This window comes from Leptonotus elevatus, chromosome 8 (genome assembly GCF_054856555.1).
Source record: "Leptonotus elevatus isolate MCC_2025b chromosome 8, RoL_Lele_1.0, whole genome shotgun sequence".
In the NCBI taxonomy this organism is placed as follows: Eukaryota; Metazoa; Chordata; class Actinopteri; order Syngnathiformes; family Syngnathidae; genus Leptonotus; species Leptonotus elevatus.
In genome coordinates, this window is record NC_141246.1 from 23,998,000 (window position 1) to 24,012,294 (window position 14,295).

Sequence of the window (14,295 nt, forward strand, 5' to 3'; positions counted from 1 at the left end):
AGGCAAGGGTCTCAGTTTGACTGCCACCATTATGTTTGTTGTATTTATTTTCCATTCTATCCATGTTTTTTGCCTTTATTTAACCAGGAAAAGAAAAAGAGAGAGAGAGATAGAGAGAGACGGCATATGATGTCCTTAATGCAATACATTTACACAACATCAAAACACATAGGGCCCTATTTTTGTTGCCGTTGCAAGTCCAGCACAAAGTGCAGTCTATAATTGTAAGCAAGGCTGGAGTTTTCTTTCTTTTTTTTTCTTTTTTGGTAATTTAGTTAATGGCTGCAGCTCGCGATTGCGCGCTATTATAGGATGGAATTTTCACCGACTCACGACCAATGGGGTTGGCATCCTTCATTTGCATTGAAATCAAGACGGTCTGGACCGCGGGCCGTGTTTGACATCGCGCCCCATCTACCCTCCTCCCCCCGGTTGTGACGCACATATGTTCTATTAAAATATCTCTAAAATAATCATGATGTAAATTTGTTCAATGAATTTATTTTTACAATTATGATGAGGGATTACCCACACTGTTGCCATATTTATGAATGAAATACGATGACATCCACCATGCACGTGTCTATCTGCCTGCACCTCCTTCAAATGCACCAAAAATGTATTTTGATCATCTACACTGCTTTTAGGCAGTCTAGAATGGAGTCAACTTTTTGAGACCAAACTGGCAATGCGCTGATGAACGCAAACATTTTTTAGATGCGCCCCCCCCCCCCTTAAGGTTGAGCGCCGTCTACTTTCTGTTACCAAATTGCCAGATGCGCTGGGGAAGCTGTGTTTGCCGAAATGAGCAGGTAGGAACAAAACAGCCCCAAACAGCGAAGGATTGTGTTTGTGTGGCTTCACAGTCACAAAAATTGAGATGTGCTCATTTTTATGCAGAGCGGACGTGTGCCAGTCTATGAAAATAGAGCCCATCTACTGTAAAATCAGTCGTCTCGAGATGAAACAATTACAACCACCAAGGCTATTAAAAATAGTTTGCAGAGACCCATTATCTAACACTAAGCTCATTTTGCATCTTAATCCTGTCAAAGGAAATAATACAGCAAACTTTTCCCTTGAGGTATTATATGCCTGAAAAAAAATCGATTAAATTATACAGTATAGTGTATACCTCTTACTTTTGGGACTGACAAGAGGAAGCCATCCTGGGAATAAAACTGCAAATAGATTGTATTGTAAATGAACATGCCAGTGAATAAAACGGGTTGAAGAAAGAGACAACCAGCCAACACAGTAATGAAGGGAATAATGAATACGTAATGTTAAGTTTGAGATGGATATGAGAGATTGTTGGGGCTACAAGTTATCTTTTGGCTTTAAAAGATAATGAAGTCTTGATTGTCAAAAAGTAGCCAAATCTAACTTTAAACTTATTAACCAGACTTTGAATATAGGGAATGAAAGTGAGGGAACTGTCAATAATAAAAAAAAAAGTATTTTGTACTGTACTGTGTACTAATTGTCTTTGTGACGGTTGCAGATGAGCTGGAGCGTATCCCAGCTGACTTTGGGCACAAGATAGCGTACGCTCTGGACTGGTCACCAGCCAATTGCAAGACACATATACAGTAGATAAACAACAATTCACACACACGGTCACACAAGTCAAGTCATCTTTATTTATATAGCGCTTTCAAACAGCCTTAGCTGTCACAAAGCGCTTTACAGAAAACACAACATAAATAACATATAACATTAACAGCAATGCAATACAATATAGAGTCTAAAATTAAGAAGCATAATTTTGAAACGTGGGAGGAAGCAATAGAATTTCAAGAAGACCCACGCAAGCATTTGACAACATGCAAACTAACACCGGATTTGTGCCTAGTGGTAGAGTGTCTGCCCTGACACTGGGAGGTTGTGGGTTCAATCCCTGTCCGGGTCATACCAAAGACTATAAAAATGGGGCCCATTTGCCTCTCTGCCTGACACTCAGTATTACCGGTTGGAATTGGGGGGTTAGATCACCAAATGAGTGCAAGCCCCTGCTGCTGCTAACTGCTCCCTCAGTGGATGGGTCAAATGCGGAGAGCAAATTTCACGTTTAAGTACAAACCATGGATGCTTTTCTAGGTCCACATTTTTTTAGTTTTCACTTTCATCTATGAATCATTGGTTTCATGTTGCCCTTATACCAACCAATACTGTTATTTTACCGTAAAACCCCTTCAAACCCATAGATGATTGCAGTGGACATGACATATTTGCGTGTCTAAACCAATAAAATGCATAATTTGCATAATGTCAACACTTCTGGTTCATGATTGGATCCTAGCTAACCAATCACAATCATGATGTTCATGTTAAAAATGTTACATAAAACTTGTTAAGTTTACAACACATTACAGCCATACTATCCTGGCGTCCACTATAACAAATAAAAACATGAGATAACCTCTCTCAAAAAATTCCATGTTGTTCTTATATGGGAAAAGTGTCAAAATCAACAAAAATATGCCCAGCAGAAAAAATGTGGGTCTGAATGGGTTAAAGTTAGGGGACAAATGTTGCTTTGTATTAAAAATTAGCCCACCGTTATGTGAAATAATGTCATGCATGTGAATTTCCGTGTAAATGTTATAGCTTTTCCTAAAATAGCTACTTTACTTTACTTTACTTTACTTTACTTTACTTTACTTTACTTTACTTTACTTTACTTTACTTTACTTTACTTTAACCCACTCGCTCAACATTTAAATGTCAAGGGTTTTTAAAGTAGCCATAATTTTATGCATTGTTCTTCAGATTTTTTGGACACTTCAGCCACCGCTCGGAATGGCAGCTCATCAAAATAGACTACAAATCGATCTTCAGTAGGAAATGTACTGAGGAGGATTACCAAACATGGCACTTGCACAATCAGGTAAGAAAAAACACATTCTTCTCGATGTTGCGGTGCATACTGTGGCACAATCATCACTCGAAAAAATTGTTCTTCCTTTTCAGGGTGAGCCATGTGTTATGGGACAAAAACAGATTTACATGAAACGCAGGCCAGGGAACTACTGCATGCTCGGTAAGGACTACTCAAGAATCCTCTCTGCTGAGTCCTGTATTTGCAGAGCACATGATTTTGAATGGTAAGCTGAACCATAAAAACATGTTCTATATCATATTCAGCTCACATTGAGAAGCACTATATTTAAGGGCTCTACTCTTGTGCCCTGTGCGAGTCTTGCGCAAGATGTTGTGTAAATCTGTGCAGGAGCAGACTACGCTAAGTTTTGGTAGTTTTGCACACATGTGCGACATGGCAAATTTATAATAATAATAATAATAATAATATACATTTAAAAAAGGATATTTTGCACGAGACAACTTGTTTCACCCGTCAATCGAATTGCTTCCTCTCATTCCTGTTAAATGCCATGTGCGAGAGGCATGGCAGCAAATGACGCTGATTTGCGTGAGTCTTGCGGTTGTTTGAGGCACGTAAAATATGTTTATAAGGAACTACAAGCAGACTTCCACAGGTGGATGATGTAAAGTTGACTAGGGAGATCTGTAAATTGGCACTTGAAGACCACCTTCCACACAGATTGTACGACACGTACAATCTGTGTGACAACCCCCATACAACCTGCCCTCCAGAGCTGTGCCCCAGTCAGTGAGATGATTTTAAGAAATATAAAATAAAAGGTGATAAAAATGATGCGTTCAATTAATTGATTCCTGCAATGATTCAGAGGGCACGATGCATGCTGATGTCATATTTACAGTATGAATGAAATACCATGACATACACCACGCATGCCTGAGAAGTTAAGAATCATTTTGCCTGCTCTTTGATCAAATTCAACAAAATCTTGTTACACTACCTGTGCCAGCAGTTAGATGGGGTTCCAGAAGGCGTAAAGTTTAGCATTTAAAGACACAGAAGCAAATACAATTTGTCTCCGGTTTTATAAATCACATTGTGTGTGCAAAATTATTTAATTTGCATTTACTCCTCCCCGTTTGTTTCCGCGTCCGAGTTCAAATGTGCAAACTGAATTGCACAGCGCTATTGCCTGTTTGGCACAAATTAAATAAAGACCTTAATATCTTAACTGCTGTTAATCAGAGCAATCAGAAGTCCTAAAAATTCTCTCTACTCAACCTCAGCCAGAATGACCATTAACTTCCTGGTCACCTTTCTGATCAAGGCCTATAATTTATATGATGTTCACTCAGCTACAACATCACAAGAAAATTAAGGCGGTTGGAATACTTTTTGGGGGCAGACTGCACTTGACAGAAATCTGAATTTTGCTTTAAAGACCAGGTAGATTTTAAAAACTGTGTAAAACTGTACAATTAAAGAGAAGACAATAGAACTTGATGATCAGTCAACTGTTCTGTTCTATGCTGTCATATTTGTATGTTGCAGCTCTGGAAATACTGCAACAAATACTACAAGATGAAGCAAGAAAACTGTTTGTATTGATAAATAGTAACGACACTCAGTGTCATTAAAGCACACTTAAATACAAAGTGAGCAGTTGATTTCCAGCCTTTTTTTCTCTCTCAATATTTACAGGGTTAGGGTTTTTCAAATAATGTGATACATTTTAAAATGTTTCCAACAACATGCTAATAATGTCTGACTCCAGTGTCAGAATAAAATGTGATGTTTGTTATTGTTCCAATTAAATGATGGGAAAGGCGTTTGGAAGTTAATTTCAATTTGTATGTAAATATTTAATGGTTTTCCTTTTTGTTTCATACCAACACAGACAAGGGCTACACCAGCCTTATAGTGTGGTGTAAATATTTTTTTGTAGTGAGAAAATGAGCACTGATTAGTTTCTGGAAAAACTAATCAGCATTAAGCATTAAGTCAGCCCTATATTATTTCTGGGCCAACTTAGGTCTTTCTTTGTGTGTGTGTGTGTTTTTTTTTTGTCATTTTTTTAATTATATAATTGTCTTTCTTTCTTTCTTTCTTTCTTTCTAATTTATTTGTGTTGGTATCACAAGAATACAACCCCCCCCCCCAAAAAAAATAACTGAAAAAACAAACCCCATCTATGCTATCCAACACAACCCACCATAAAGTCCAAGTCTTATCATAAACGTCCAGAGAGAGTTCTTCGGTGCCAACACTCCCAATACATAATGGTGACAGTATCAGAATAGAATACAAAAATTCTGAATATAAACATGCCAACATCTACCCATTTTCCCAGTGGCTGACATTTAAAATATAGAACAAACCTCGAGCTCTATCTATCAGCACTATTCCTAATGATTGTGAACATGTCATACCATAACTAGTAACTGCAAACGTACTTACTCATTTCATGTAACAAATCTTCTACTTACCCAGGAACGGGTTACTGAAAACCTCACCCATTTGACTAGGTGCTTTCTCTCTAGAACAGGATTAGGCAACCCTGGTCTTAGAGAGCGGTAGTCCTCCATGATTTAGATGTATCCCTCCTCCATTACAGGTTATTCAAATGATCAGATCAGCAATCTCTATAGAGAAGCCTGATGTTGTGTTAGAGTGTGGCTCTCGAGGAACAGGGTTGCCTACCCCAGCACTAGAAAGTAGTGATGAGAAAATGATGCTTCATTAACCATGTGCAATAGTTTTTTACTCATCTAGATGGTTCTCTTGGTTTAAAGATAAAGACTAGTGAAATTAAAATTGATTAAGGGTGTATTCAGACCTGCACTGTTTGGTCCGCTTTAAATGGACCAGTGTTTGTTTCCCATGCTGATCCGGACCTATTGTGCATGTCAGAATTTTTGGTCCGGACCAAACAAGCGGACTAATGGACTTTTCTGGTCTGAGTACACCCTAAATTTCCACTGCATCTTTAAACCAAAAGCACCATCGAAAGGACTAAAAATACATCACAAGTGGTTCATGATGCTTCATTTTGCTACCACTACTACTACCTTTAGATTGATTTAATCAAACTCTATTTTGCATTCCCTTACGATTACGTTGGACAGGTGTGAACAAAGCAAACGCAGACAAAATTAACTGGTCTTTGACCTCATGCAATAGCAGAGGTGCCCAGGTGCCCTATCCATCCTGTTTCCCAGGTCTCCCTAATCCATCACACCTGAATCAAATTATGAGCTCATTAGCGAGCTTTGCAGAACCCGGATAACGATTCTGATCTTAAACAGGTGTGTTGGAGGAGCAAAACATGGAAAACAGGCTGGATAGGGGCTCTCGAGGGCCCGACTTGGGCACCCCTGTACTATTGGTTTCAAGGCAAAACCAGAGACAATCTTCACAAATGGAGGCTTGACACCAGCCCATGTGGAGAAACACAAAATAATGAAACACAGACTTGGAGATTGCCATTTGGATCCTCATCGCACTGATCAAGACCTTATGGAATTAAAGTAGTATTGCCTTACAATGGGTGACGTTTTGGCGCAACAAGATATGACGATGACAACGGAGCCACACTGTTGAAACAAGTGGCTTGGCATTGTCTTGCTGGAATAAGCAGGGATGTCCCTAAAAAACATCACAGCATATGTTGCTACAAAACCTAGGCTGTTAAGCATTAATGGTGCATGTCATGGGCACTAATACACCTCCAAACCATCACAGATGCTGGCTTTTAAACTTTGAACAGATGACAATCCAGATAGTGCTCTTCCTTTTTGGGAGGTAGGATACAACATTCATGATTTCCAAAAACTATTTGAAATGTGGACTCATCAGACAACAGTACAGTTTTCCCCATCTCAGATGCGCTTGGCCCAGAGAAGCTTGTAGCGTTTCTGGTTGTTGCTGACATACATTAATGGCTTTCTCTTTGAATGGTTTTACAGTAACTTGCATTTGTAGATGTAGCGACGAACTGTGTTAACTAAGCCCAATATGATGTTGTCTTTTAATACAGTGCCGCCTGAGGTATCAAAAGTCAGTGGCATTCAGTATTGATTTTCAGCCTTGCCACTTATATGCAGAGTTTGTCCAGATTCTCTTTTGATGGTATTATGAATTCCTTGTATGTTGTACGTAAGACCTTCTGCGATGCTCCTTTTATACCCATTTATGACACACCCATTTCCTTCCTTAACCTGTGGAATGAAACCAACGTTTTTGTTTGTTTGTTTGTTTTGTGCATTGCTCAACTTTGCCAGTCTTTTGGTGCCCCTCTCCTAGCTTTTTTGGAACTTGTTGCAGGCATACATTTAAAAATATATATAGAGAGAATATTTGCAAGAAACATTAACATTTGTCAGTTTGAACATTAAATACCTTGTTTATATAGTGCTGTATGCAGTATTTTTCCCCCATACTAGACAAGTGAAAAAAGGCTCCCACACTGTATTTCATGGGCCTGTCTTCATAAATAATCGTGTGATGCAATTGGTAAAGGCCAGATTAAAGATTTTTGGGGTGCACGCCTACAATTCTGAATTGATCCTTGATAAAAGCTATTCATAAATCATTTTAGTCCTGAAAGTGCTCCTAATCTAAAAAGTGCCAAGGGCGGAGAGGAGGACTTAAAGAGGCTTAAGCACACAGCAAAACGGCCCAAAGATTCAAAAGATTTCTTACCTTGCCTGCTCAGGGAACATGTTTCAGTATTGGGTGACAACTGTAATCAAGTTTATAATTTTAATTTCAGTCTTTCTTGTTCCTAGTTAATTAAAATATAAATGGTTTATATAGTCTTTATGTTTGGAAGTATATGTTTGTTTTACATTCTTGAATCAAATGCAAATCTTAAAGGGCTGCAAATAAATTTTTCACTGAGTCAAAGGTCCATTTATCAAGGTCGATCAGAAACACATATAGTACATATGTGTATTTAGTATTTATTTGCAGTATACATTTTATTTAAAGATAGATAGATAGATAGATAGATAGATAGATAGATAGATAGATAGATAGATAGATAGATAGATAGATAGATAGATAGATAGATAGATAGATAGATAGATAGATAGATAGATAAGATAGATAGATAGATAGATAGATAGATAGATAGATAGATAGATAGATAGATAGATAGATAGATAGATAGATAGATAGATAGATAGATCAGGTGTGCCTAAAAAAACAAGTTTGTATTTTTTTAGGGCACAACCTCTAAAAACATTCCAAATAAAATGTATCGCAGTATGCTATAAGTAGTTTATACAGCTTAATTATTTGTAATTAATATATACAACATGCTTAGTTTACATAAAGCAAACATGTATTGACCAATACGGTAATCATTTGATATCTACATAACATTTTCAGAAAATGCTTTTATTAAGATAAATATTTTTAACTAGGAATAGCTTCATTGAGAGAGTCTTTTCAAGTATTTATTTTGAAATTGACAATTACTCTCATTTTATGAGTCTCTTTAACCAGGTTTATTTTTCAGCTTGAGCCATATCTGGCTTAAAGCTGAATTCACAAATATGTTTGAATATTAAATAATGATGTTAATAGAACTTTTACCAATAAGGCTCTACAGTATGCACAGCAGCTGCAAACTGTAGGTGCAGGTGTAATGTTATGACACTTGTCAGTCTTGCTTCAATAAAGCAAGATGCTTACGCAATAAGTATTCTAATGAAGCAATTATGGTAGGACTTTGTAGTTGGTTTTATTACAGTGGAGTAGCACCAAAGCTAAAGGTATGGACCTGACAATCTTGTTACCTTGGTATATTTGTTTTTGTTTGTTGTAATTACTAAATCAATTGCATGGTCATCTGGTTAGGTAAATTGTCCGATTGCTTTGTGGCATGTAAATCATTTGCAACTGGCACGTAAGAGATTATTATAATTGTAATGAGACATACTCCTCTCCAGATGTGTGTCCCTACATAATGTTCCACATATTGGGCTTCATATTTGTCAACAGCAGCTCAAATCAATACTTAATAATGGTGTGAGTCTATTCAAGAGTGCTCATCAATTGCTACAAAACAGAAACCAGATTACAATTTAGTGCAAATTGATACTGATTATGTCTCTTGTGTATGCACTTTGTTGTCTGGCAGTGACTATGGATATGAGCACCGCGGCAATGGGAACTGCAGGCCTTCCTTTTGGTTTAATCCCTCCTCAACTTCCAAAAGTTGCAGTCTTCGTCAGAACTACCTCAACAGCACAGGGTGAGAACAGCCTGACTATCCTTTCTACATATTGCTAGCTTTTTGTAGAACCTCGTAAAGGATCATTAAATACCAGCACTCCACCAAACAGCATACTGTACACCATAAGAACAATGCATGTTGTTATCTTTTGTTTTTGTATAAACAACAGGCAAAGGAATTAAAATGCACATGCCAACTACTGCAATACATTTTTTGAAACAACACATAATATTCCATTTAAACATGCTGCTTTGTTTTGTTTTTACAAATAACTATAACCTCTGAGATTTAAGTAGTGTAACAAACACATTATACCTCAATCCAATTTGCACAATGCTGATGTTTTTACAGACTGCCTGCACGCATGTCAAAATAAAAAAACACAATTTAATTTTCAATTTGTGTGTTTTTTTAAGGTACCGCAAAGTGGTGTTAAATAACTGCACCAAGGGAGTAAAAGAAATGTATACAGCACGAAGGCAACAATGTCCCAAGAAACCTCCAAGCGGACTTTTGCTGACCACGAAAGATGGTAAACTGACTGCTAACCTGGGCACTAATGTTACCTTCCTGGTTCATCTAAATGAGGTGAGAACACATGATCCTGACACAGCACAGAGATTTAGCTGGTAAAGAGCAAGTGACATAGCTGTCTTTAATTCATTAACTCTTTGACCGCCATAAACGTTATAAAACGTTTAGTAAAAACCTACGGAAGGGCGCCGAGGACGTTAAAAGACGTTCACTATGTTTTTTTTGTTTTTTTTGGGAAACGGGTGGAGAAAAGCCTTGGGCAGCTGTGCTGAAAAGTATCAAGCAGATCCTCCTCAGGTTATTGAATCGGTGGAGGCTGGTGTCTGCGGATCTCACGCGGCTTCGTCTGTCCTTCCTTCCTTTTCTCGGTCTCTCCGTTGGTCTCTTGAGGCCTCCCTGATTTTATGTTTTTTGGATTTGTTGGGGTCTGGATGTTTCTTGGGCTGGGGAGGAGTTCTGGTGGGGGGTGTCTGGTCGGTGCTGGATTTCACCTTCCTTGGTTTTCTTCGGTCCCCTCGGGTCTCCTGGTGTTCGATTTAGGTGAACGGTATGAGATTTTTTTCTAATAGGTTTTCTGGTGAGCTAACAAATACACACACGCACGCACGCACGCACGCACATACACATACTCACCCACACACACAAAAAAAAAATATATATATATATATATATGTATGTATGTATGTGTATATATGTATATATATATATATATATATATATATATATATATGTGTATATATATGTATATATATATATATATATATTTAAAAAAAAAAAAAAAAAAAAAGCAGATCTAATTAGTAAAATGACTCGTTTTGGCCCCTAGATGGCAGCGATGACTCTCTTTGCACAAGGTTGAATGGGCCGCCCACCGTGGGCGTCAGTAGAAGACGTGAGGCGGAGCTAGAGTGTTGAGGAGACATGGCTGATCATGATACAATGGCTGATGAAGCAACCGGTTGCAAGCAGCTCATGCTTGAGCATTTTTTTCAAAGACGGAAAGCATCGATCAATACTAAAAAGCGCATTGATGTCGACGATGATGATGACTCCGAGCTTGACGCCAAAGTTGGAAGCCTTGATGCGACCGTTATGATCACGTAGTAAGCCTCACCGGCTAGCGCGGCTAGCGCTGCTAACGCCGGAAAACGCGCAGCACAACCGACCGGGTATTCGATCGGGCGAAGGAGAGTTGTCGAAAAGCATCGACCAATGCACATTGATGATGATGATGATGGTGAATCCCGATGATGATGGTGAATCCCGAGGTTGACGCCACAGTTGGACGCGGCCTTTATTCTCACGTCATAAAGCATCACCGGCTAGCGCTGCTAACGCCGGAGCTGCACATGCGGACTTTCGGTCGGACAATGAAGAGTACCCCGAGTCCAATGCATATTCATCGGAGGAGCAGGTACAGTCTGATCACCGAGAAGACACTGGTTCTGGACTACGATGCCACCATGAATGGAGTGGATAAGATGGATCAGAACATCTTTTACCACCCGGTATAGCAACTGAAGGACATGAGGAAGCCAGATGTAACACCACCATAACGTAACCGTAACAAATATCCTGATATTAGACTTTATGGCAACACACACTGCAGTATATACTTGCTATTCCCCGGAAAAAACGGCCGGCAAGAAAGTGTAGCTTCTGCACGCGAAGAGGCAATCGCAGTGAAACTGTTGTGCAAATCATGTTGCGTCTCCTTGCACGCAGGGGAGTGTTTCACAAAAAGAAAAACTGTCGTTGAAACATCCACATAATTGTAAATAGCACCACAGTTGCACACATTTGTAAATAGTTTGCCAAATTGTTGTCAAATTGTTACACCGTTGAATGTAAATAAACGTATTTTGCTATCAAAAAACACTTTTTCATTCTTGGTGGTAGTATTTTATAGAAGTAAAGCACTATTTAGGTGTTTGTGGCATCATTCATGGACAAAAAGAAGTGTAAAATTCCCTAGAGTGCATGAAATAATATCGTTTCACTAAAAGCTTGATTTCTCCGTATTTTGGTCCAAAACAAGCGAAATCGGGTGAAACTAACCATTTTCTATTGTTGATTACTAAAGAACGGAATAAGGTAGAAACAAACTTTTTTTTCTGATGAAAAATGAAAGTTCAATCTTTCATTTGGTAGTATGTGTGTTTCCATAGTCCAAACAGAACATTTTCTGTGGACCTTGAAAGATCAGTCAAAATGCTTAAATCGGCTGGCACTGACGGCATCCCTTTTCTGAAAACGTCTGGCAGTCAAAGAGTTAATTGCCATGTATGTTACATATTATGTAATCCATTGTAATCAAAACTATCAGTGCCATTGAGGGGTTATGAAAGAAAAAAAGAAGAAGAAAAAAATATATATATAATTTTATCATTTCAAAAAAGCAAACAAGGTTATTAGAGAAAGTGCAAAAATGACATTCAACGTAACAACCAAAACTTTGCATGAACTACCAAAATAAACTCCCATGGACAGGAACAGAAGCATCAGACACATTAAACTGACAAAGACAAGAAAGAAACCAGCAAAGTAAGGCCCCGTCCACACAAAAGCCAGTTTCAATGTATCCTCACAAGTTTCTTACCGTTTAAGCCGTTCGTCTACATGACGGCGCATTTTCAGAGCTTGAAACCGATCACTTTTTAAACTTGACTCCAGAGTGGAAAGATTTCAAAACGTACCCCGTACGCGTCCGTTGAGACACCATATGCAGGATACTCATCGAATGATGACGTAATAGTCGCAGCTCTATGACGACGCATTGTCGCAGATTGATGACGTATGCGCCAATTCTCGCATGATTGTCAACAACAATGGCGGATAGTCGTGTCGTAGTCGTTTTGCGCAGCCTTCTTAGCTTACTTATGCTTTTGCAGCAAAATATTTTGCTTCTTTATTCCCACGTTCAATAAGCAGTGTTGTACTTGAATCACCCGCCATTGTCACTTCTCCTGTGTTCGTCTTTTTCATGTTGTTTTGATACATGCAAAGCCATGTTTGTTCTGTAGATTTCAATAAAGTTAGAAAAAAAAGTGTTTGTCTTCTTCGCTGATTATTTTTCTACGCCTTCCGTTAACTCCCTGTGGCTGCGCTACAGCGCCACTCCGTTCCGTTCCGTCTTCAATTCCGCTTGACCGAGCTTCTCACCCTATCTCTAAGGGAGAGCCCGGCTACCCTACGGAGGAAACTCATTTCAGCCGCTTGTATCCGGGATCTTGTTCTTTCGGTCACGACCCACAGCTCGTGACCATAGGTGAGGGCAGGAACATAGATCGACCGGTAAATCGAGAGCTTTGCCTTTCGGCTCAGCTCCTTCTTCACCACAGCGGACCGATACAGCGTCCGCATCACTGCAGACGCTGCACCGATCCGTCTGTCGATCTCCCGCTCTAACCTACCCTCACTCGTGAACAAGACCCCAAGATACTTGAACTCCTCCACTTGGGGCAGGACCTCATCCCCGACCCGCAGAGGGCACTCCACCCTTTTCCGACTGAGGACCATGGTCTCGGATTTGGAGGTGCTGATCCTCATCCCAACCGCTTCACACTCGGCTGCGAACCGCTCCATCTCGCTGGAGATCACGGCTTGAAGAAGCCAACAGCACCACATCATCAGCAAAAAGCAGAGATGCAATGTTGAGGCCACCAAACCGGACCCCCTCAACACTCCGGCTGCGCCTAGAAATTCTGTCCGTAAAAGTTACGAACAGAATCGGTGACAAAGGGCAACCTTGGCGGAGTCCGACCCTCACAGGAAACAAATTCGACTTACTGCCGGCAATGCGGACCAAACTCTGACATCGGTCGTACAGGGACCGAATAGCCCGTATCAGGGGGCCCGGTGCACCATACTCCCGGAGCACCCCACACAGGACTCCCCGAGGGACACGGTCAAACGCCTTCTTCAAGTCCACAAAGCACATGTGGACTGGTTGGGCGAAATCCCACGCACCCTCAAGGATCCTGCTGAGGGTGTAGAGCTGGTCCACTGTTCCACGGCCGGGACGAAAACCACACTGCTCCTCCTGAATCCAAGATTCAACTTCCCGACGGATCCTCCTCTGCAGCACCCCCGAATAGGCCTTACCTGGGAGGCTGAGGAGTGTGATCCCTCTAAAGTCGGAACACACCCTCCGGTCCCCCTTCTTAAAAAGAGGAACCACCACCCCGGTTTGCCAATCCAGAGGCACTGTCCCTGATGTCCACGCGATGTTGTAGAGACGTGTCAACCACGACAGCCCCACTACATCCAGAGCCTTTAGGAACTCCGGGCGAACCTCATCCACCCCCGAGGCCCTGCCACCGAGAAGCTTTCCAACCACTTCAGTGACTTCGACCCCAGAGATAGGGGGGCCCACCTCAGAGTCCCCAGACCCTGCTTCCTCAAAGGAAGGCATGTTGGTGGAATTGAGGAGGTCTTCGAAGTATTCTCCCCACCGATTCACGACGTCCCAAGTCGAGGTCAACAGCACCCCATCTCCACTATACACAGTGTTAATGGCGCACTGCTTTCCTCTCCTGAGATGCCGGATGGTGGACCAGAATTTCCTCGAAGCCGTCCAGAAGTCGTTCTCCATGGCCTCACCGAACTCCTCCCATGTCCGAGTTGTTGCCTCAGCGACCACCGAAGCCGCATTCCGCTTGGCCAGCCGGTACCT

General features: G+C 40.5%; 1 protein-coding gene across 1 annotated transcript in view; it reads left to right on the forward strand.

Moving 5' to 3' along the window:
- The window catches only part of sorcs3a (sortilin related VPS10 domain containing receptor 3a), a 262,848-nt gene that overhangs the window by 218,148 nt on the left and 30,405 nt on the right, over positions 1–14,295 (forward strand). Inside the window, exons 15-18 of the mRNA XM_086082047.1 lie at positions 2,773–2,890; positions 2,974–3,107; positions 8,991–9,104; positions 9,503–9,674. Coding sequence (XP_085938173.1) covers positions 2,773–2,890; positions 2,974–3,107; positions 8,991–9,104; positions 9,503–9,674 — 538 coding nt within the window. The remainder of the gene's footprint in view (positions 1–2,772; positions 2,891–2,973; positions 3,108–8,990; positions 9,105–9,502; positions 9,675–14,295) is intronic.